This window comes from Alosa pseudoharengus, unplaced genomic scaffold, assembly GCF_046254945.1.
Source record: "Alosa pseudoharengus isolate Yale_2024_CS ecotype anadromous, Long Island Sound unplaced genomic scaffold, YU_APseudo_1.1 YU_APseudo_1.1_scf_22, whole genome shotgun sequence".
NCBI lineage: Eukaryota > Metazoa > Chordata > Actinopteri > Clupeiformes > Clupeidae > Alosa > Alosa pseudoharengus.
Window position 1 is genome coordinate 16,288,282 of NW_027468680.1, and position 25,571 is coordinate 16,313,852.

The following is a 25,571-nucleotide window of genomic DNA, read 5'->3' on the forward strand; positions in this document are numbered from 1 at the left end:
GCTCCCAGGGGAACAGGCGATCCTCCTCCTCTATCTGATGTACGAGCCTAGGGAGTTTGACACAGAGATGTTTGGGATCTTCAACTCTGTCAGGATGTTGCTTCTGGTAAGCGCTGACTTTTGAGCCCTTCGACGCCTTGACGTTTCACTCATTTTGTCACATGGGTGCACTGCACAAGGGAACATATAAGGAGTTTTTATGACAATGATTCTCTCTGAAGCCTCAGGTTATGACTGGAATGGTCTTTTGCTCATAAACAGTTCAATCATTTCACCCTCAACAAAAGTGGGGGAGCTATACCTTCAGAAAAGTAAGAGTCCTATGGAGTTGGTTCAAATTCAAATAGTCTCTAATTTTGTAATTTTGTTCTGGTATAAATAAATAAGCAAATTTGATTTTGATGCTTTTAGGTAAGCTTTTAATATGTACGTTGTTTTAGTTGCAACTTCCTTAATGGCATTTCATACATTGAGCTTTGACTTTTACCATCAAGTACTTCTGTATGAGGCTGTTGTAGAGACAGGGATTCATCCCTCTCTGCATTTTTTGAAGGATTCGAGGATTCCATTTAAAAAGCCATTTAATCCAGAAAATTACTTTTGGTATGCATTTATCCAATAATTGGCAAAAGTGGACCATCATTTGAAGCACCAGTAACTTCTCAGTTAATCAAGCATTATGCAGTTTATTTTATATTAAATACAATGTCAGTTTTTCAAAGCATTTAAAATGATCACTTACTTAAATAGTGAGCAGCAAAGTGCATAAAAATACATTTTAAACCCATACTGTCAAAATATTTATAAAGACACTAAGATGACCTGCCACACTGTCATACACTGACTTGCCAGTAAAGCAATAATAAATCCAATGCTAAAAGGACTGCTTAAATGCTTCAGTCCTTAAATACCTGTCCTTTTAACATTCAAATTATGGTATTTTTGATGCCATAAATGTGCAGTTTAAATTGTATGCATTATTTTTTGAGTACTTCTGTCCCTCTACTGCATGGTGGTGTTTTGGTGGTGGAGATTTTGTATGGGAGAGGGAAAAGAGAAAGGACAGTGTTGGGTCTTTCAGCAGAGAGAAGAGAGAGTGAGAGTGAGCTAGTGGGCAGTGATGAGGGGAATGATGATGATGATAGCTCTTTAGACTCAGTATCTTGGAGACCTGGGGTCATGGCCAAGTGGAGTGATTTCTTTCTCCCTTTACCACAGCACTTGTGTATGGGGCGTTGATCCCTGTGTGGGCGACTTTATGGAAGCACTTGTGTATGGGGCACCCTGGCCGGGGAGAAGTCCGATGGATGTGTGTATGAGGGAGGTGTGTGTGTCCTTAAGTTGTGTGGGTGAAGTGCATTGGCATGCGTTCTACAAGGGAGGGCCGTGTGTGACTGTAGGGCATCGCTATGGTACGGTGTATGGACTGTGACTGCCATATAACAGAATCTCAGAAACATTTAAAATGAAAGGGGAAACTTTGATCAGGACAAATGTCCATTTCAAGATGCATTTCACCATGTCACAATGTTACATTACCTTACAGCACAAATTACTATTGAATTTGTGTTATTTTAGCCATGTAAATTGATTTCTCAGAGTATTAGCTTTTTTTTTATTTCCTCATCATTTAAATCAGGTAGTATTTTTTACGATAAGAACATATTATCCTTCAAATAACAGTATTTAACAACACATACTAGCCTATTAGCCTACTGAGGTAATCAAAGTATATCTGTAATTCATCATTTCTCTGAGGTAATCAAAGTGAGTTTGTAAAACTGCTCTCTGCAGTTATGAATTATGGTGGTTTTGAAGGTCACTCAGCAAGGGCATCAGGTCTAAGTTGTGAGATGTGTAAAAATACCCCACGTCACAGGCTTGCAGATCAATCTGGCTGGACTCCTAGATCATTCTTAAAGACTCCATTCAACCTGCACCAATAAAAGTCGAGGTTTGAGCTTATTGACTGAGGTGGCCATTACATAGTGGTTTGGTAGTCAATCAACCATTCCTTTCTTTACACTGTGTGAGCCTGCCATTATACCTCACTTGGACCTTAGGGTCTTGTCTTGGCTTCAGTCCAGGGTTCTACCATATGGAAGCATTGACAAGGTTTTCTAGTGTAAATGTCCTTGAAGTGGTGAGGTTAAAAACACAGGAGGCCACAACACAATTGACCTTTTTTGTGAGGCTTAACATTTCCACCCAAAAGTGCATAGCTGTTTTTGTAACGATATTCTGCCTCTGACTTAAAAAAAAAGTCCTGATCCATGAAAAAATCAACTTAGCAATTTCCACAGCAATTACCTACGGACAATAGTAGCCATAGGATACATTCATTTGGCCTTTATGTTAGTGGAAGCATATTTGACAAAATCAAGATCTCCATCCGACATCATTCAAAATTAAATATCGATTTAGGCCCTTAAATCCACCCCCCTCCCCCTTTCCACTCCCCATATAGAGGTGAAAAAACAGTACAAGAAAACCCATCAAAGACTCCTTTCCGTCAGTGGACAGTGGCTGGCTGCAGCCTTAACCTTCATCTATTATGTGTACGGCCGGAGTAATTACCAAGCGGAAGCTGCTGGCGAGAGCGTCTTTGTGTTCTCTCTGTTGGCCTCTGTCAGCAGAATCCAGTGCCGCTACGGCCACCGCCACCACGACCGCCTCCACCTCCGCCATCTCATCAGCGCGGGGGGACAAAGAGCGGTCGATGGCACATCACCGCCGTGACGCTTAAACAAAAGAGGCTCTCGTTGAGGCGCAGCGTTTTTTCCACTGATGATGGCGTGGGCGGCTGCCTTTTGGAGAGGGTGCCCCGGTGCGGTGTTGTTGGCACCGTCTCAGACGCCTGACACTTCTGCGCCATTGACATCTCAGCTGTGTCCTTCTCAAAGAGCCAGAGGCGGCATGCGCTGGCAGTCATCTGGAACAGAGTGGGGGTGAGGGGGATGTCAGCAAGAGCCTGACAAGCAGATGCTTTATGGTTACCCTCTGTTTGATAAGAAAAAAAAGAAATGTATAAGTGATCTCAAATTAAAACGGAAAAAGGGTCGGTAACACTTTATTTTAACAGCGACACATTAAAATAAAGTGTTACCAAAGGGTTAAAGTTAGAGCAACAAATATTACCTGTATTTTTCTATGATCTTTGAGCTGATTGTAAGGGAAAGGTGAAAGAACATTAACAGCTGGACACCACAGTGTGTGTGTGTGTGTGTGTGAGAGAGAGAGAGAGAGAGAGAGAGAAAGAGAGAGAGAGAGAAAGAGGGAAACTGGACATTTCCTTCCTGTTCAATGACTCCACATTTAGCTTGACAGAATAAGAGGGAGCAAGATTGGATAGCCATGTCATTACACAGAAAAAAGGAAAACGGCAGAGAGAGCTGTAGAGGAGAGCAAGTAGCACAAACATTCTCAAACGCAAGTGAGAACAAGTCAAGAGTGTCAACTAATTAACCTTCAATCAATAATTACTCTTAAAATGTTATCTTTTAGTAAACACACTGTTATCTCTGTGTACACCTTAAATTACTTTGGTCCTCAGAAAAAGATGTATATGATGGCCAATCAGGTGTTGAATCATGTCCCTGAGCATAAACCTGTGTTTGTAAATGGCTCACAGGATGTGTGCCAGACTGATAATTAGGGCAGCATGGAGTTTGTATTAAACACTATCAGGCAGTAGTGAGTTGATTAAAGTTAGACTATCGAATAGTGACCTTTCTGGGGAAATATTTATGCGCTCCCATTAAGTTTGGGGTCACAAATATGAAAAGGCACGGAAACGAGACAGGAGACGGCAGGCAACTTGTCACCCCAGGACGCCAATAATTAAATCAAGCCTGTCTGATGGAACAGGAGAGGCAAATGAGTTAGACTGCAGCAAGCACACACACACACACACACACAGACACACACACAGACACACACACACAAACACACACATACACAATCTCACATATACACACTCACACATTCTCTCACTCTCCCGTTCCCTGTCTCTCTTCCTCCCTCCCTCCACCCCCTTTCTCATTCATGTTTGCACTCTCTGAAGGTTAATTAAGTCAAAATTTTGGGTTGATAATGAAACTGACGCCTCAAATATTTATCACAGCTTTGTTTCTAAGCGTCTGAACAGGGGCACGATCAAAATCACCTTTACTGGTGGATAAGGTTTTGTTACTATGCCGGCTTTTAGCAGAGCTCTCTCGATAATTTATCACCAGCATTATGTACAAATCCCTGCTCACGGTGTCAGTTATTGATTCATTTCTTTGTGTGAGTGTGTGTGTGTGTGTGTGTGTGTGTGTATGTATGTGTGTGTGTGTGTCGCCTGGTCATTTACCTTCAATTAACTTTGGGAGCGCATAAAAACAACTGCAAAACTGCCATCTCCCTATAGCTCTGCCAAGACTGCAGTATGTAAAGTGAATGGGAGTAGAGTGTACTGTGTGAACCCTCGGCTGCTTCTCTCCATCTCACTTGTAGGGGGGTTGTCTGCTGGGCCTGTTCCCGGTGTTGTTACGCTGCCTGGGAGAGATGACCCTGGCCAAGCTGAGTGTTGTGTTCAGGGCTGCCTCCTTTATCCTCCTGGCCTTCTCCACCAACACGTGGATGGTGTTCCTGGGTAAGAAAGACCTCTTTTTTTTAAATCTTTTTGTCTTGAGTATTTAACCAAAGTAAACACTCGCATGAACCTGCGGTCCGAGAAGGCCTTGGATGCATCTTCAGAGAGCTTGTTTTGTTTGGATTAGACTTTTCTTAGATATTTGATGAATCAAACTCAAACTCAAACTGTAGATGAGTCATTTCAAGAAATCCTGGAGAAATCCTTATTTGACTCTTTTGATTTTTTTACCACACTTGCACATAATTTAAGATAGAATAGGTCTAAATGCAGCTGTAATTTCAGAGCATTATTTCAACTGAAAGTATGACTAATCATCTAAACTATTCCTGATGGCTCCAAAACTCTTTCAGCTGAACCATTTTTAGATTATAATTTACCACAAATGTCGCTGTTGCATAGTCAGGATGGACAATGCTAACATGCTTACATCGGGCAGCACAAAATGAAAACAGGGTTATGGACATCAAAGCAGAAAATGTGGACATTGATGAAACCAGAAAATTGATATAGGGGTAACAATATGGCATCAAAAAAGATGTCCTAAGGGTAGATAATCATTAGAATCATCAGCTTAGCTTTGTCACTCCAAGAAGAGACCCTTTGCAATCAGGGTAGGTGTTAGGCTGGAGCACAAAGCCATAATCACCTCCAATCACCTGTCTGCTGTGGAGAAAATGTGCATCTCATCACTCTGTCACACACTCACACCTGGCTCAGCTTGGCTCAGAACTTTCAAAAAAGAAAAACTGGCAGAAACTGGGTTCTCTGCCAGAAATCACAGATTGGCTGCCTTGTTCTCTGTCTTAAGGTGTGCAATGACCATTTAAAATGTATAGGTTTTAAAAATGTGAGTTTCAGCATTAACACACTCCTGTGCAGAACTGGTGAGTCAATGTATTGCATTCTTTAATGTCCACTACTGCAATGCTGCTGTAACATGTTTTCACAGAAGGATCGGATTGCGCTCACGTGTATTTAGAAATATGTTCATGCAAATGACTTGAGTTTGCTCTGCCATGAACGCAACCTCACTTTCCTTCTCGTCTGTGCTTTCACTATCCTCTTTGACTGTGCTCATGGTGTGTATTTGCATTGTGTTGTTACAAAGTTGCTGTCCACAAATCATAAAAGTAATCTCTGGGAAGGAAGTATATTACTCTTTCTAGGAAGCTAAATAGCTGCTACACCCACCGCACAGTCCACACCAAACACCACCAGTCAGTCCCTAAGGGGGTAATTATCTTGGCATAATATATATAACACCAACAGCTAGTCAGACGTAAGACTTCACCAATGGGTATTAGTGTGGTATAGGTGTTTCACAGCTGATCTCTTTTGCAATTGATTGAGCCCTTTTCTTGGTCAAAACCATTTTGAGCAGCAGGGCAGGTAAGATGGAGTGTCATTCGTAGCCATCTATGCAACAAATAGTCCTGAGCATAGCATGTAAGAAGTATGACAGATTAAGTAGCCAGTGCCTGGGTGGAACCTGTTGTGTTATCACATGCGACACTAACAACTCACAATAATTATTTATCATTTTAATACACTTTTTTTGCATGGATGGATGTTGAGGGTTGTCTGTGTTGTGTGTGATAATACAACTGGTTCTACCCAGGCACTGGTACAGTACTTAATCTGTTGTGCCATGTGTATTTTTCCTGAAAGATACACAGGTTATACTGAGAGTATTTTCCTTGAACTTCAACCTTGAAACTTAAAAAAAAAAAGATTCAAACAGTCCACTTCTTGAGCCTTAGTAAGCCACAGTCTTAGGAATAGTGTGTGACTCAGGCTTTACACAAGAGAAACTCGTACTGACAGGTTGTATTACTTCAAAAATGTTTCGGGAAAGGAGGATTTCTCCTGCACTGGGTGCTGTGACACAATCATTGATGCTGTTCGCCCGACATGTAGTCACAGCGCTTGAGAAGGTTGTCTGCAGGAGTCCCAGGATGGCAGACATCACCAAAAATAATGTCCAATCGGTAGGAGCAGATGCAGCTCTCACAAAAAGAAGTGGATGCCCTCAACCTTTGAGGAGCATTTTTTTTTTCAGGAGACTTCATTTCAGACAAGGCATTCAGAGAGAGCCAGACTAGAGTTGTGTGTTGCAATCTGAACAGTGAGAAAGCCAAGGCCTTTTCTCGGGGGATGAACAGTCCAAGTGTCTAATATGTCAGAGCTGAGGAAAAACAGCCGGAGAAAATCACTATTTCAGTCAGGCAGATGGGGCCGGTTTGACTTGTGGCAAGGAACTGAAGATCAAACTGGGAGGAGGGGAGGCTGAGATCTTTGAAGACAGACATATCACTAAATAACATGACATGTTAGCATCCTGGCTAGCCAGAGGCTAGTAATGGAGAATGGTTGGAGTAGTAAACGATTATGAACAATGATGCCAATGAAAGAGGAGGAAATGAGAAATCACCATCACTCAAAACCATAGAAGAAGAATCAGAAGTGGAGACAGAATTACAGATCGGAAAGGTCAGGTAGATACATCAAGGCAAGCTTATAGGTTGATGTCGTTGTTGTTGTTGTTGTAGGCTGGAGAACCTGAAGTTCAGTGTACAGGAAAAGAAGTTGGGATAAGTTCATCACTCTTCTGTCAGTCCATCACTGCACACCCATGTCTCATCACTGTGTGACAATCTGATAGGGGTGAGCTTCGGTGGTGAGATAAATTAGCTTTCCTGATAACTCAGAGAGATGTGATCATGATGCAGCTGTCCTAGGTCCTGAAATCTCTCTCTCTCTCTCTCTCTCTCTCTCTCTCTCTCTCTCTCAGGCACACATTGCCAAAAGTGTCAGGTAGGAAATCACCTACACTGTCAATACAGATAGAGTAAAGTAGAGGTAGAGTTGGCTCTCAATGATCTTAGTCGAGATTATTGCACATGTGATTCCACATAGGCAAGGGACAGATAGATATACCCTTCTGAGCATAAGCTCATGTTCTGTCTCTACCTTAACTTAATGGTCATAGACAAGTTGGCACATTAAAGACAAACACATTGCAGAGGTCCTGCCAGTTTGATGGTGGCCACTGCTGTGTGTGCCTGGCTGAGACGCATTAGTGTGTGATGGAGGGAGGTCCATTTGACTTTCCTTTGGTTTGCTGCGGCTCACACTGCTCCTTAGGTGTGATGGCGGGAACGTTCACGGGAAGGTGAAATGGTGCAATCCAGCTGGGCGCTGCGTGTGCACCCTCAGAGTGTCTAAGTGCCGAGCTTCCCACCCTTTATATAGAACGGGTCCTGCGGAGTCCCTCCATACATCAGCCATCAGAAGGCAGCATACTTTCCCCCCGCTCTGGATCTTAGCCGGCGAAGGCCCCGGAAACATTGTTGCCGCACCATTTAGAGATGAATCTATGAGGACATTCATCTGACTACGTAATGATTAGATTAGATTAGATTCGATTAGATTCAACTTTATTGTCAATGTGCAGAGTACAAGTACAAAGCCAACAAAATGCAGTACAGCTTAGTACAGCTCAGTTTGTGTTGAGTTGTTCTGTTTTTATTTTGATGTGCTTTTTACCCATCCCATGCATTATTTAGATGCACAGTCATATTTCCTTTTTTCATGTTTTTTCCAATATTCTATGTATGAATATGAACCATAAATGTATTAGCATTTTAATTGAACCTGCACTGCATGCTTCAGTCTTCACACATTCATGTGCACATGCAATTGACAAACACTTCATGAAAGCTCATTTCCTGGCAATGATGCCAAGTTGATTGATGGGTATTATCTCGTGTGGAGATTCAAGATTGAATAGATGCAAAGATTGTTCGTCTGCCATTTGTAATAACAATGGAATACCTTCCCTGGAATTAGACATGCTTATCACAGACAAGCTGTAGGATGTTTTGACAGTGTTATAATTGTGTGTGTGTGTGTGTGTGTTTGTGTGTGTGGGCATGCATGCATGGCTATTGGCGTACCCTGTTTATGTGTAAAAAGGCATAAGGAATTCCGCCACTAACATCTTCACCCACCATCCTCTCTTAAAGGTGGTTCTTCTCAGCGTGTAGTTTTTAACAGCTTTTACAGATAGTCTGCTGTGAACTGCGTGTTTGTTGCAGCATTTTTTACTGTGTGTGCATGCATTATCTTCCATCCCAGCTTAATCCATGGAGCTGATCAATAAGAAGCCTGTGTTCCTGAGAGCCAACTTTAGTGCACTGGCCACTTCTGTTTATCTGACCTTCCAATAATACCTGTTCAGTGTTTCCCCTAGAAAATTTTCCAGCAGCGGTGCTGTTGATCGTAGGAAGCCACCCCCCCACCCCCCCCCAAAAAAAAGAAAAATTTGAAAAAATGACCCCTTAAATGGTGACTTCTGGTGGATTTTGTGAACGAAATGGACAGATTGAGTTACAGATTATGACATAACCATCAACACAAGCATTTACAAAGCATGATTATTGCAGTACTTGAACAGGATTATTCATGTTTTTCTTTCACCCTTTTCCTTTACATTATTAGTAATTAGCCACTGTACAACTGTACACTGTAGGCCACTGTACAAACTATTACTACTTAGAATATACAGTGCTGTGCATTTATTTATGTATACATGATACATTAAAAAAATATTGATGTCCTATTGATGATTGCCTGTAGGCTAATTGTAAGCAATTGTGTTTATAATTATAGCCTAGCATAATATTTTGCCACCAAATTCAGCCCAGTCCTCTTATCAGTATGTCATTGGTTGAGTGTTTTCCCTTAGTGGTAGCCTGTCGATAGCTCTTAATCAGATTACACAACTTAAACTTTTTGCATGGTCAGCAAGAAAAGCAGATATATCTCTAATGTTTTAAGTTTCATTATGTTTTATGGTGTTTTAAGCCCCCAACGTAGTCTTCCAGGCAGCGCTGCATGGAAGGCACTAGGGTTAGGCAAGGGTTAGGGTTAAGGTTAGGGTTAGGTGCCTTGAAGTTGACGGTCGCAGCACTGCCTTGAAGTCGACAGTGGGGGCTTAAAACACCATCGAGCTTTCATTATGAGAGGTGAGACATGTGAAAGATACTCGTGTATGCTTGTGCATGAGCCCTCAACATGTGTGTGTGAGGGAGAGAGTCAGAGGAATGGTTGCATATTTTGTTAGTTAAGCACATAAACTTTACAATAGCCAATTTAATATGTTTTAGACTGCACTGCCTACATTTGCCCCATGCATCAAAAAGGGGTTTGATTTGCATTTGTCACATGACCGTCTGGTCTTGTAAAATAAGGAAACATTATCAAGGCTATTCCCAGATCTGGATGCAATTTTCTTAGCCTATCGTTGGAATTAGCCATTTGTGGGTCCGGTAGGTCTTGGGTCGATGTTTAATGGATATTTTGCCAGGTTGGGCAGATTGGATCTCCATAATGGGTCAGGTAGGTGCTGGACATAAAAAAAACCTGACACAACAAAATGTCTTCCAAATGCTTTAGGTAAAAAATTATTTGCTCATCAAAAAGGAATGTTAACTGGCCTAAATGACTTTTCTGGTTGTAATCTCTACATATCCGACAGGCAGATTATATTGGCAACAGCAAAGGCTGACATTTGGTGACGGCTGTTTGGTTGACACTCTAAGAGAAGGGCAGCTCTTTATTGATATTCTTAATTGCCATTGTTATTCTTATCGAGCCGGGAGACTTGGGCACTCTTAAAACAATGGGGACCTTGGGCGATAGTTGAAAAAGCATCGACTGGCTAAGCCTCTGCTTTCTCTCCTAATGGCCCGGAGTAATGAGGGCCACCATGGCACTGCAGCACAGTCACCACCTGCAGTCCGATGGTCCGAAGGGCACACGGGCACGGGCACACCCCAAACTGTGTGTATGTGCTGAGGGTGTGTGAGTGAACAGAGAGGAAAAGAAGGACAAAGGACACCACCAATAGCAATTCTGTGTGTGTGTGTGTGTGTATGCATGGCAGTGTGTTTGTGTGTGTGTGTGTGTGTGTGTGTGTGTATGCATGACAGTGTGTTTGTGTGTGTGTGTGTGTGTGTGTATGCATGACAGTGTGTTTGTCTGTGTGTGTGTGTGTGTGTTTGTTTGCCTAAAGGAAAGGTTATTGAGTCATTCTTCTCTCCATCCACCAATTTGCAGTGCCTGTATGCCTCTATATGTGTTGGCTTGTATCAGAGATAAAGAATATACTGTATGTCAATCAATTTCTACTGTATGTGTGTTTTCAGGTTCATGATCAGAATACAGGTATGATAACACATGCAAATGATTGCCATTGAACTGAAGAAATGAATCACTCAGCACATGTTCCCTTTTCATCAAATTCTACATGCCCTTCAAAAGAGAGAAAGGACGTGGTGTCTTTTCCTGCTTTAGTTTGTTCAGTTTATTGTAGTTATGAGCGGGACTTTGTCAGTAAATATTCAAAATACGCTGACATAATTTTTCATTGACTGACAAGCGGTGGACAAAAAAAATAATATTTTGATCGAAATCCACAAGGATATACAAAGTCTCCTAAGACAGAAACACCGTACACAAACAAACTAATTTCCTTTTATCAAAGCTACAGTAGATATTCTACATAACAAAGAATAGAGAGAGTGCATTCTTAGCCGTCGTGTTTGCACCAGTGAAAGACGAAGGGCTCCTTCAGCCCCCAAATCCCAATTTAACCCCAGTCAAACCACAGTCAAGATGGAACACACTCAAAGTGAAGTGCTGCTGGCAATATGTACATGTGTCATGTCAATGACATGCCAATGTGGAATTTGAATTTCAGAGAGAAAGACTGGGGCTTGGGGGGTTGGTTGATGTGTATAAATCAGAGTCTGCTTCTGATCATACAGCTCAGAATATTTATGGCAGTGATGGAGAACGCTGTATTGAGGGGGAAGGAAAATGCTATTCTTATCACACCGACTCAGTGTGGATTGCCAATGGTGTCTCATTATATTGCACAAGCAAGGAGGTAGAGAAAGACAGGCATTCGGTTTTGTTTGGGTTTTTTTGTTGTTGAAGAACATTTCTTGTGAGGATATAAGATAATGAAATCACCAACCACTGTGTATGCTTTTGAATGTATAATTAATTCATACATGAAGACTTACAGGTCTATTCACTCAGACAAATTTGATCATCGGATGCATTTGTGCTTGGATACAAAATCCAGATTGTGGTATCATCTGTATCACTCTTGTTCTGTGCTAGATTATGCATTGTTATTTATCAACATTTGTATGTGGTAATAACTGTATAAGCTTAGCTTAGATAATTAGAAAATTGATTTTTGTTAACCTGCATTTCATCAGTCATAAGGCTCATAGATCGGATGAAAAATGATTATGCATCAAAATGTCCGCTGATTTCGGTACATATATGCAAGAAATGGCTGCTGATGCTACTTTGCTTGGCAGCCACAGACTTTCCATACCTACATCCTTTGACAGTGAGAGAAGATGGAGCACAAATATACCTCAATAGAAATTCATGTGACTCGTGTGAACTATAAACTGCTAACTGTGTTCATCGTATTTCTTAGGGGTATGCTTTTGAGAATTACTAGTTGCTGAAAATTATTAGTTGCTTTGAATTACAAGCTGTGAACCCAGTCTAAGTCGAAGATGGACAAATAGTAAGGATGTTTTGACTCTGAGCAAAGTCATGTCAATGTCTGCCCTATGTATGTATAGTCTTTCATTTTATGGAATTCAAGATCTTGAAAAGATTCTTTCTGTATTTTCTTCTCTTACTCTCTTTCCTTCTCTCAATCTCTTTCTTACTACTCTCTCTCTCTCTCTCTCTCTCTCTCTCTCTCTATCTCTCTCTCTGTGTGTGTCTCGTCTGCTTAGTGGCAGTGTTAGGAGCTCCTGCAGGAATCAATCAAGCTGTCATCCGGTCCCTGTCCTCTGCTATTGTGGAGCCAGATGAGCAAGGTGAGTTTTCTCAACAGCCAGAGAAAATCTTGGCCTCTGATAAACACAGAGAGAGAAAGAGAGACTTAAAGGAAAACTTTATTTCATGTGTATATTAACGTTAGAGTTTACGGTGTGACTGAATGCAGTTAAATTATTTCTCTCTATTTCTCTTTAAATAACCCCTTTTAAAAGCGAGTACAGGACCGTGACCCAATGCACTCAGATGGTCATACTCTTTACGGTACTCTTGCTGTCCAATGCACAACATTAGCACAGCTGGGTGTGTACAGTATACCACAGTAGACATTGGCTCCGCTCCTAAACTAATTGTGTAATTGAGTATTTCTGTCCACACAGTTGCTTTGCATTGCAGGACAGACCATGTAGTAGACGGACAATGCAGAGTGTATTTGTAAGTCCATGTAGTAGACGGACAATGCAGAGTGTATTTGTAAGTCGTTGGTAAAGTCCCTCTGTCACGTCCTCAAGTACATGGCTGCTACTCTCACTCCCCAGTGGACATTCAGAAGTACTCTCCACTCTGCCTGTGATCAATAACATTTCCATGTCTCAGGCACTTAGAGATTGCCCCCACATGTACCCCTCTGTCCCATTCCGCTCTACTTGGTAGACAGAATGGCAGATCTCCCCTGGTCTGCTAAAGGGACATTTCACTGATGTACCCAGTGCATTGTTTTGCCCCTCATGGCCTCTCAATAATAAAAAAGGTTTCTTCAGCTGCACTTGCACGGAATGCATTTGCCAGTCCTGATAACCTTCTGTATCCTCAAAGAGTTCTATGTATAGTTGCAGTCTTCTGCAAGCGCTTCTACACTACCACTATTTCCTTTCATGTCATGCAGAGTAGCATCAAATACTAAATTGACATACTTTTTAAGGCACAAAAGAAAACCACATAAAGGGCTTAAGCTGCAGTTGTCTACTCGAGAGGAGATGTTGTCTATTTAAATTTCAGGCCTCACATGTACTTTCAGCATTTGGGCAAGAGATCATCTCCATAAATTTAGCGAGACTGTGACTTCCTTAAAAGTGCTGCTGCCCCACCATGACCTCTGACCTCCTCACCCTTACAGAGCGTGTCTTTGACCCTTCCACCCGACCCGACCCGGATCATGCGTGTCCATCCCCTCTCTCTCCTCCTTTAGCCTTGTCCATTCTCACCTTTGGCTCTCCCTGTCGTCTAGGTGCCATGTTCTCCTTCACGGCGTCCGTGGAGGCCACCTGCTTGCTCTTCGCTGCCATCATCTTCAATGGCCTCTACCCTCTGACCCTGCCGACCTTCCCCGGAATGCCTTTTATCATCATGGCCGGCTTCTGCCTGATTGTGCTCATCCTTACGCAGTGAGTAAAGTGTTTTGATTTGTAACAGTCACACATTAGCAGGTAAGGTGTTAAGACATGTGAAGGAGGAAAATTGTGGATGTTGTGGGCTTTTTCACTCTTCAACAGGCTGGGTTGACAATCTGTCCCAATTGCTTATCTTTAAATGGGGACTGTGGATGTCGCTGAATACAATAATTGTTTGGTACATGCTGGCTATCATATCCAATTTGGACGCTTGATTGTCATACTAAGTGGTTGTGAAACCAAGAGGTGGGGAGAGTTGACCCACTGTATGATAAGTGACTTCATTCTTTTACTAAAACGGTGTACTTTTCCAGAGTGTTATTGCTAAACCAAACCCTAAATCTATGTTTAGGAACAACATGTTTTTAAAATTGACAAAAACATGGGGCCTTTGGAGCTGTGTTGAGGGCATTGCACATCACCTTTTTAATTTGAACACATACTTGGCAGACGGCTGAGCATTTACTCATCGTTCTGAGTGCCCTTCTCTGAGCTCTGTTGAGAAGCCAATAGGCAGTCTGCTGTTTTTGTCCACTGTTTGTCATGCTGATGCTTTCATATGTAGGGAATTGGAGAGAAACAAACATGTGATAAGTTGATATTGTTTCCCCAGTAATTGCCTCAGTAAAACTACCGAGGAAAGAGAGAAATAACCACAAGTTAGGCTAGTTTGGACACAATGCCAATTCTTTTTTTTTTCTTAATCTTAATAACCATGTGTGTGCGTCTACGGCCATATGAGACAAAAAATAATTAACTCCAATAAGTGTTAATTGTTTTTGTGTGGTCATGAATGCAATTATTATTTTGATGAATTAAATCTGCGTTAAATAGCTTCATGCAAATTGAATCAAAGGAGAAAATACTGGATGTTTTCCAAAGTGGTATTTATTTTCAAGAATCTTCACACACACACACACACACACACACAAACACACACACACACACACACACACACACACACAATTTACTGTCTTATTAATAGAGACATTGTCCTCTGTGGAATTAATATGTGGTTTACATTTGTATCAAAAATTTAATGAATTTAAAGCAAGACATCAGTGTCAGGGGAAGCCCGGCATATTCAATTTACCTTCCTGCAAAATGAGCTGAAAACAAATGTCTCTTTCTCATAATAGTCGATAATACCCCATTTAGTCTCACAGAATCCTCAATCTTCACCAATTATATTCAGGTACTTTCAATTATGGATTCATCTTGTGAATTTATTTGATCAGTAATGTAAATTTGCATAGTACTTTTAAAAATCATTTAGCCCACACACTCAATGAGATACATGCACACACACACACACACACACACACACACACACAAAGACCTATTTGTCTTTTTGTTTAATTGTCACTTTAGCTTTAATAAGGGTCCCACACTTTTCAAGTTAGAATACCAAGGACAATTTAATTGTACCACCAAATGTACCACCTTTTAAATACCATAAATACATTAAATCATTTAAATCACTTCAAAAGTTTGTAACATTTTGCAAATGTATTCACTGTTGAGTGCAATAAATTGGTTGCAAGTAATTTCATCTGCTGGTAACTTACTAGCAAAATAAGTTAAAATGAAGAAAGACAACATATACAACATATTATATTGTATTATACATATCACCATACTACAGCTCAGCTGAATAGTGGTTTCAAACTTTACTAGATTCCACATGGTGATGTCACCTCAGGTAAAGCCACATGATGAAGAATGATCCAAACTCCATTATGGATACTATAATATTTGCTTGCTGTGAATTAAGTCCTGCATTCTTCCTGTGATGAGCACCACAGGCCTACTTTTTCCTGCTCTCCTCTGTTCCATGATTAACAGCTTTGCTTGTAAATGAGCTTTACTCAGCTTGACAACTGCATGACCTTAGTCAGAGGCCAAATTGAGCAACTTTTTTAATGATATTTTTTATATTTTCTGACTTTTCTCTGATGGTCCTCCGCAGTATCACAGTCAGTCATCAATAAAGCCCTCCCTGATGAACTTAATGCTTTTTATGCTCGCTTTGACATGAAAAACACAGACTATCTTGCACTAGCTGCAGCATGTGAAGCAAATGAGGATGCACCTTTCTGTGTTTCTGAGGTCGATGTGAGCAATGCCTTTAGGAGGGTTAATTGTAGAAAAGCTGCTGGACCGGATGGACTTTCTAACAGGGTTTTGAAATCCTGCGCTGCTCAGTTAGCTCATGTGTTCACTTATATCTTTAACACATCATTGGCTCAAGAGACAGTTCCTACTTGCCTCAAGCAGTCTGTTATTGTTCCAGTACCGAAAAACAAAAGTCCATCATGTCTGAATGACTACCGCCCAGTAGCCCTGACGTCTACAGTGATGAAGTGTTTTGAGAAGCTTGTGAAAAACATTATCTGCTCATCCCTCCCTGCCTCCTTCGACCCCCTCCAATTTGCTTACAGAGCCAACAGGTTTACAGAGGATGCCATCTCAAACCTCATGCACACCACCTTAACTCACCTGGAGGAGGGGAGTGGGAATTATGTGAGGATGCTGTTCATTGACTTTAGTTCAGCATTCAACACGATAGTACCTCTCACCTTGGTCACAAAGATGAAGGCCTTAGGACTGAACACCACCCTGTGTCACTGGATATTTGACTTCCTCACCAACCGTTCACAAGTGGTTAGAGTGGGGGGTCTGACATCTGACTCATTAACCATCAGCACTGGTGCTCCCCAAGGCTGTGTTTTGAGTCCACTGCTGTACAACATCTACACACATGACTGCAAAGCCAACAGTAGTCATACCTCCATCATCAAGTTTGCAGATGACACAGTGATCTTGGGCCTGATAAGTAACAACAATGAACAGCTCTACTTGGATCAGGTTGATGAGGTGGCACTTCAGCGGTTGAGAGTGTTCTAACTGGTAGCATCATCACCTGGTATGGGAACTCCACATAACAGTTAGAGATTGTAGTACTCTGCAGAGAGTAGTGTGCTCAGCTGAACGTACTATAAGAACTCAACTCCCTGCTCTACAAGATATCTATTCCAGAAGAGTACTCCTAAGAGCCCAAAAGATTCTGAAGGACTCTTCTCATCCTAATAATGGATTATTCCTTCGCTGAAATCAAGAAGACGCCTATGTAGTCACAAAGCCAGAACTGAGAGACTCAGGAGAAGTTTTTATCCCCAGGCCATCCGAACTCTGAACTCACACTATACTGACTTTGCACTCATTCACTCCTCAGCACTCATGCCCCCCCCCCACACACACACCTACATGACTTTTAGCACTTTTACATCCCTCTCCCTATGCTACAGACCTTTTATTTATTTTCTTATTTCATCACACGTCAAAACACACACACACACACACACACACACACACACACACATATCTGACTTTCTCCAACTTTTGCACATCTCCATAGAACTTTTTTTTAAATTATTTTTGATTTCTCCTCCATCTATCTACCCGTGTCCTTGATTGCCTTGCTCCACTCCCCTCCCGCCCACACACACATCTTCACTGTCATCACTCACATACATCATACATACAGCAGTGTTTCCCACCTACAATGTATTCATCAGCGGCGCAGCGCCGCTCCTGGAATTCAAGCGCCACTGCAAAAAAAGTTGGCTAATTAAAAAAAAAAACCACGCAACTGAACTTCAGGAACAGCTGCCGTTCGTTCAGGTTTGATGTCAACAAATAATAGTAGGCTAACGTTGAAGGCGCAGTCAGGGATTCCACAGGAGATCATGCTTGTTTGTGTTTATGTTTAAGTTTAAATTAAACACGCCAGCGAGATAGCTCGCCCCTACCTTCAGTAGCCTATTCCCAGATAAATTCCACACAGTGTTTCGTTTTTGTTTGTGATACAGGCAATGCTTTCAAGCCCTGTGTTGCTAACATACCTAGGCTGTGAAACTAAGGTCTAGCTAGCCTATTGGTGGGTTTAATTGAATTTGAGTAATAGGATACGCAACCATTTACATCTGGAGATAGTTTGTAATTCCTGTAGAGCTCACCAAAATTATAGAAATGATAGAATAACTTATTTCCTATAATCCAAGATAGATTTTTTGTTTGAGTTTTTGAGCATTTATTTTACCAAATGACATGGAAAACATAATTAATTTCATCGACATATTCTTATGCACCATGCACAACAACGCTACTAAGTTAGCTTAAAACCGTGAGAATCAAGCAAGCCTCACGGGCCGTCACGGCATTAAAGTGACAGGCACTCAATTCGACTTGCACAGCAACAATAGTGTAATGACATGAAAGAGAAGTCTTATAGTTTATACAGTGCTGTGCAAAAGTTAAGACACCCATGCTGAAATTGACTAATGGGAGGAATAAAAAACATCTTTTGCCTTTTGTCTTAATGCCTTAATTAAAAAATAAAAAGGACATCAATTATTTTTTAATGTATCATGTATCGTAAATAAATAAATGTTATTATATAAATAAATGTCTTAACTGATGCACAGCACTGTATATTCTAAGTAATAATAGTTTGTACAGTGGCCTACAGTGTACAGTTGTACAGTGGCTAATTACTAATAATGTAAAGGAGAAAGGTGAAAGAAAAACATGAATAATCCTGTTCAAGTACTGTAATAATCATGCTTTGTAAATGTTTGTGTTGATGGTTATGTCATAATTTGTAACTCAATCTGTCCATTTCTTTCACAAAATCCACCAGAAGTCACCATTTAAGGAGTCATTTTTTTCAAATGTTTCTTTTTTTTTGGGGGGGGGAGGGGTGGCTTCCTACGATCAACAGCACCGCTGCTGGAAAATTTTCTAGGGGAAACACTGTACAGTACTCTGCTTGAAATAGTAAGTCCCTTTACCATACTTGCAGTACACTGCCCCCCCCCCCCCCCAATACACAGCACATTGTCTCATGAGGAAGCTTCTCCAACACACATATTGCACACTGCCCTCTCCCCACATACACAGCACACTATCCCATCTCCCCTGTCATCCCCCCAACACACACACCAAGACCCCTGGCAGTTGGGTTAGCCCCTTGAGCCGTGGATCTGCCCAAGGTTTCTTCCTTAGTAAGGGAGTTTTTCTTGCCCCTGTTGCTCTTGGGTGCTCCTTGTTGGTGCCCCCCCTCAATCCCAATCCTCCCCCACCTTTCTTATGCAGCCCTTGCCACTTAATCTACTAAACCCCTCTTCTACTACACTTTTTACCCCCCCCCCCCCCCATAAATGCACAAATAGGCTGACACCAGACATAATTTCACTGCATTTCTTACATCCAGTAACTATATGCATGTGACAATAAACTTCCTTGTATCCTTGTATCCTTGTATCTGTCCTGGTTTTTCTCTTCTCTTTTCAGTGTCATAGTGATAGGCCATGATTGCCGCTCGCGTATTACGTGCGTACACATCACACATGCAGGTTTTTTTTTCTGTGGGTTAAAGAGTCAAAGAACGGATGAAAGTGTAGAGCGTTGAGATAGTGTCCTATCAGCCTCGCTTAAAATCACAATCATCTCTTCTCACTCACTTCTTCCATGTCGGCTCAGCCTGCGACGGACGACACGGCCTGAAATACAAGCCACAGGCGGGGCAGCAGAGCTCCAGAGAGAGAACACTACTCGCGCTTAAATGATGCCCCTTGTCAGGTTGATGGTAAACAGCTCTTCCACCTCCATTACCCGCGCCCAAATTGATTCTGACGCACATTTGATGTTCCTTTCCTCCAACTCCATAATTAAGTCATTGTCTTTTTGTAATGGAGGTATTAACTAATGCAATCTCCCAGTAATAAAGTGCCCGGCGTGGCAGTTCACTAGTGAAGTGCGCCGCGGTTATCGCACAGGGGCTGTAATTACAGCTCTAATGGGATGCACCCCACACCCATGCCACCGCACCCCACCCCACCCCACCGTCTGCCTATACACCCTCTTCACTGCCTTACATTTCCACCCAGTGTCCTTCCTCCTCCTCCTCCTCCTCCTCCTCCTCCTCTCCCACCCCCCAGGGCCGAGGCTGCTTAGGGCAAATACAGTGCCTTAGGGACCAGGCAACTCCAGCACAGAGCACAGCCACTGTCTGAAGTGGACGAGGGAGAAAAAAGAGAGAGATGCAGACACACACACACACACACACGCTCATACACATGCACACAGACACACACACACATGCTCATACACATGCGCACACACACACACACACACACACACACTGTGTAAAAGAGTTAGGTGATTGACATAGTGACGACAGGCTTGGGTGATGAAACATTCCTGAGAACATCTCTAAATAACAGCCTGGCGGTCTCTCATGCTCCTCTAATGGAATTGATGGCAGAGTTTCTTCTGCTGCTGCTGCCGAGGAGGAGGAGTATGTAAGGCTTGCTAATGGGCATGTGTACTGTGGTTTGGACTGCATTCCCCTCTCTCCTCTCTGCTCCTCTCCTCGATTCTACGGACTGATTCTAAAGCAGCAAGGGATACTGAGTCTAATTTTACTCTATCAGTGGAGAGGGAGGGGAAAGAAATCACTCATCCCATACACTGGAAGACCTGGCAGATCCCTTGTGTTTTCTAATGAAGGGATTCTAGATTTTTGAAGCATCTCAAAAAATATCCAAATACCGTGTGTTTTTGGTCCTGTCATGTAGCTACAAGCTTTTTTTTCTCAGTGCATTATGATGACACATCTTACTGAGGGTTTCAGTGAGTGCAGGCTGGTTTGGTGGGTTTTTTTCCCTTTCTCCCTGTGTTGTGTTTGGAGAGAAAAACACTTCCTATAATGTATGTGCACAAAGAGTGCAATTTGGGCGTATTTGTCATCATGAAGCACTACTGCATCAAAGCCAGGCCCAGGCCTCATGGCCACAGAGAGTGGGGACAGTGGATGCTGGTTGCAGGATGGCACTGCTCTCCCATAATAATACCCGGAGACTGCCTCGTTGTGAGCAGGGCTGCGAATGGAGACGAAATGATAACAAAATGCAACTCGGCAATGTTATTAGGGACAACCCAGGCTGCTAAGCACTGCATGCATCAGGGCTGATGAGCATGGCTCTCGCTCTCCACATTTGATGCCCCCACTGATGTAATTGTGAAAATCTGACAAATGACAACAGCGCGAAGAAGTGGAAGTGTCACTCAGAAGGCTTTGAAATTCTGTAGGTAACTGCCAATAAAATGAGTAGCTGTTTGTAACTTGTGTGTGTGTGTGTGTGTGTGTGTGTTAAAATGAGTAGCTGTTTGTAACTTGTGTGTGTGTGTGCGCATGTGCGCGTGTTTGCGTGCATGTGGGCATATTTGCATGTTTGCAGTCAATCATGCATGAACAATGTAGAAAAAAAACAACAACCTGGTACAAGACACAGAGAGAAAGGAGACAAGTGCAGAGGGTTCACGAGTCTTCCCATATGCAACCCACCAGAATATTTAAGCAAGCGACCAAGCAAAGGAAGAGAATGAGACGAGGAAGGGGGGGGAGCGACAACAACAAAGGATAGATAGAGCAGGGGAGAGGAGAAGGGAAGGAGAGCAAGTCTGCCTCCACAGGACTGGAAACACTTATCAAGGCTCGGCGAGAAAAACACATTCGCTAGAGACGGATGGATTAAGACAGGGTTTAACCATCAAAGTGTCTTCTCCACCAGCCTGATCTCTCAGAGACCTGGAAGCAGAGGTCCTTTTTTATCTACCCGTTTTTGGCTGCAACCCCCATACACACACAGAGACACACAGAGACACACACAGACACATAGACACACACACACACACACACACACACACACACACACAGCTTGTTCGGCTCTTGCGGGGTGTTTTAAAATGTTTTCTGAATGGTTGGCTATGTTTTGAGAAATGGGTGGAAGAAGTGTGGAAATGGAGGAATATTTCATGTTAGGGTTAAAATGATAGTCCTATAAATTAGGAGCCTAGGGAAAGATGTGAAAATGTTACAGTACATAGATAGCAAGCACATACCTGCATTCAGCGGTAAATACATAGCCATGTTGATGCACTTCATGTACACGGCACATGCTACAGTATATGTCTGCATCTGTACCAAAATGGCTTTGCCAAACATATATTTAGCACGGAAACTAATCTCTTTTTATCTATGTGAAGGGGGATTTGTATAGGTTTGGGAGTTTGAATTGAACCCATTTGTACATTTTGTAGTTTCTCAGTCTCAGAAGACATTCAACATTTGCACTCTCACACACACACACACACACACCCTCTGGAGGAGTTTTTTTCTTTCTTTCGATTTCAGTTTTAACCAAGTGTAACCTCTTGTGAGAGAGGAACAAGTGTGTAGATTAGTCCCACCATTATACATATAAATGTGTTCATCAGTGGTGGGCTGGAGGTGAACCGGTGTTCCTGACCTCTTTAGTTACGTGATTAAATGTCCACCGGGCGAAGGTGAAGAAAAGAGGAATGCAGGGAGGGAGAGAAAGTGAGGGAGAGGGTTTGTTTGCCTCATCCTTGGGTGAAAGGAAGGCTTCCCCTTACTCCACCTCCCACCCACCCATAAGACCAGAATAGGTTTGTGCAGCTCATTGCATTGATTCAGACACTTGATTGATCCTGGCCATTATGTCCACATAGATCTACAGCAAGAGCAGCCTTTTATTGCCTCACCCGCAGCCAAAGGGAACATGTCAGTCAGTCAATATGTTTTTTTCCTCTTGCCCCAACTCCTGTTTGATTATTTATTTATTCATCATTTGCACCGAAAGCTGTGTTTATTGGCTTTTGCCCCGGGCCAACGGTGTCAGGATCTTCGGACAATATCTTGAAAGAGCTCTGTCGGTCTTGCAAGCTCATGGGGGCCTGCTAAGAGTCGTGCCTACCTCTGTGCTTTGAATTCCTAATCTGCACGCTGCTCTGAAGGGGGGGGGTTGGATGTGGACTGTGCTGGCCTCTGGCTGCCTCTGATTTCATGGTGATTTGGTTGAAAGCATAGCTGGTTTAAGTGGGATCTGAAGTGGTCTGATGCTTTGAAAGTCCCTGGACCACTTTAGTTTGCCAATTTTTTCACTGCAGTCAGTCGACTGTTGTTGTTATGTCTTGTCCTTGCGCCAAGGCTGTTTTTCAACGTTGTTAAGTATTGTGATATGAAACTGCTATGACAAAAATGGCAACTTGCATGAGATCCATTAAATATGAACGACTCAGGAGATTCTGTTGCTTGTCATGACTCTTGTTCTATTTGAATCATAAATAGGAATGAGTCTCCTTCAGCCAAGGATAGCACCAAAACGCAGGTTAGACAAGTCCTTTGTGGGGTATGCATGGAACTCCATGATACATTGACAGCTATTACTAATTTATACCACAGCTTTATACATTTTCAAATTAAACATTTGATTCTTGCACACCTATGACGTAGTTCCAGTTCTATGACTATTACACTTGCATATAATTTCAGCAAGTTTGTTGTCTCTCACATTGTGATAGCATTACAAATTAGATCCATCAGACGTACAGAGTCGCAACATGTAACATATGTCTGAGGTAGCTTTTAAAACACTCCATCTGGGCACAGGACCATAGTGATTTTGCAAAGCTAAGGCTCAACAGAATGCTAGCCTATGCCAGCTTGGCAATAAGAGATATGGGTAACACTTTCTATGAAGGTTGTATTTATAACGCCCTATGAAAGCATTCATAATGTTTTATAAGGTGTCTATAAAGCATTTTAATGCTCATTATTACCATCAATATGTATTCACAAGTCGTCATAACCAACTTCATGATGCATTATGACAGCTAATTATGAATGATTATAATTTTAATCTGAATAATGCATTATAAATATGTCAAGATCTGCCTACGCACTTGTCAGTTTTATGATGCATCATAACTACTTTGCTTTGCTAAATGCGTATAGTGATGCATAAAGAGTTTTGACTTCTACCTTAGTCCTATATATATCTATAGCTATAAGTATATGTAATAAAGTTATAATAATTTAGAAATCTCTGTACAGCATACAATTATAAACAGCTATGCAATATCATAAGTGTTATTTGTCAGCTCTAAGTAAAGTGACAATAATATGACCCTATTATGAACAGATATAAGTTCACTGAGTAATTAAAGGGTGCAATGAACTAAGTACCGAGTCTAGCATCTTTACCCCATATGCACAATATTATAAATTACTATGTTAATGTCATAGGTGTTATTTGTCAGCTTTAGGTAAAGTAGAGCAAATGAGGTGTTGTTATAAATAGATATAAGGTTATTATAAACAAATATGAGGCACAATGAAATGAGAGCCTGGACAGTAAAGACAAAAGGAATGCATTTAGTTCACTTTATTTTCATTTAAACCAACACACATAATCAGACTGATTATCAATGCTCTGAGCACATTACGCAAACACAATGAGACAGGCCAAAAAAGTGGCACGGCATGGTCCTATATTTTGTGGTGGTGGTTATTATTAGAATAAAACTCACAATGCCACTGAAATCTATCTTGGGTCATTATGAAAGATTGTTCGAATCAAAATAGACCTTTGGTTTAAATGAAAATAAAGTGAACTAAATGCATTCCTTTTGTCTTTACTGTCCAGGCTCTCATTTCATTGTAGGATAATAGGGTCATATTCTTGTCACTTTACTTAGAGCTGACAAATAACACTTATGATATTGCATAGCTGTTTAGAATTGTGTGCTATAGGGAGATGTATAAATTATTATAACTTTATTACATATACTTATAGCTATAGATATATAGAAGTACAGTAGAAGTCAAAACTCTTTATGCATCACTATACACATTTTGCAAAGCAAAGTAGTTATGATGCATCATAAAACTGACAAGTGAGTAGGCAGATCTTGACATATTTATAATGCATTATTCAGATTAAAATTATAATCATTCATAATTAGCTGTCATAATGCATCATGAAGTTGGTTATGATGACTTGTGAATACATATAGATGGTAATATGGAGCATTACAATGCTTTATAGACACCTTATAAAGCATTATGAATGCATTCATAGGGCGTTATAAATACAACCTTCATAGAAAGTGTTACCGAGATGGGAAAGTAACAACTGTCTGTTGGCTAAATTAACCATCCATTTAGAACCGGTAACCACTTTTTGTTCTACAAGTTAAAAGACTAAATGTGAAGCAGAAAATAGTTCTACAAGCTTGTTAGTTTTGGTGATCAAAACTTGGAAATTGTATCCACAAATAAAAATGCAAGTGTGGCAACCATGGTGTAAGTCTGACAATGAACTTCAGCGTGTTTGGGTTACAGAAATGAAGGCCACTGGCTTCATTACCACCTTGAATGCGCATTCATTTCTGCGAACGAAACAGTGTCTCTCATTATCCCTTACGCATTAATTTAAACAACTAAACAAAAGGAATGACTGTGAACTATCAGCAGACCTTGACTGACTGTCATGGTATGACACATACTTCTTCCAAAAATGAATGCCATGGCATGTGATAAATCTATCATCCTTTTTGCTTCTCTGGTGAATGAGGGTATCAAACTCTGACTCTGTGTGAGTGAACGTCAAATGACAGCTTGAGTCCCCCAGTTCCACAATACGCCCCCTACCTCCAACCCCGACCGCCCCCCCACCCCCACACACACACACACCCAGACACACACACCATCCCAGGTAGTGTGGTGGAGCAGCCGC

General features: G+C 41.6%; 1 protein-coding gene across 1 annotated transcript in view; it reads left to right on the top strand.

Annotated features, from left to right (window-relative positions):
* Window positions 1-25,571, top strand: part of LOC143139309 (proton-coupled folate transporter) — a 36,770-nt gene that overhangs the window by 3,474 nt on the left and 7,725 nt on the right. The window contains exons 3-6 of the mRNA XM_076299913.1: window positions 9-106; window positions 4,498-4,636; window positions 12,472-12,555; window positions 13,743-13,899. Coding sequence (XP_076156028.1) covers window positions 9-106; window positions 4,498-4,636; window positions 12,472-12,555; window positions 13,743-13,899 — 478 coding nt within the window. The remainder of the gene's footprint in view (window positions 1-8; window positions 107-4,497; window positions 4,637-12,471; window positions 12,556-13,742; window positions 13,900-25,571) is intronic.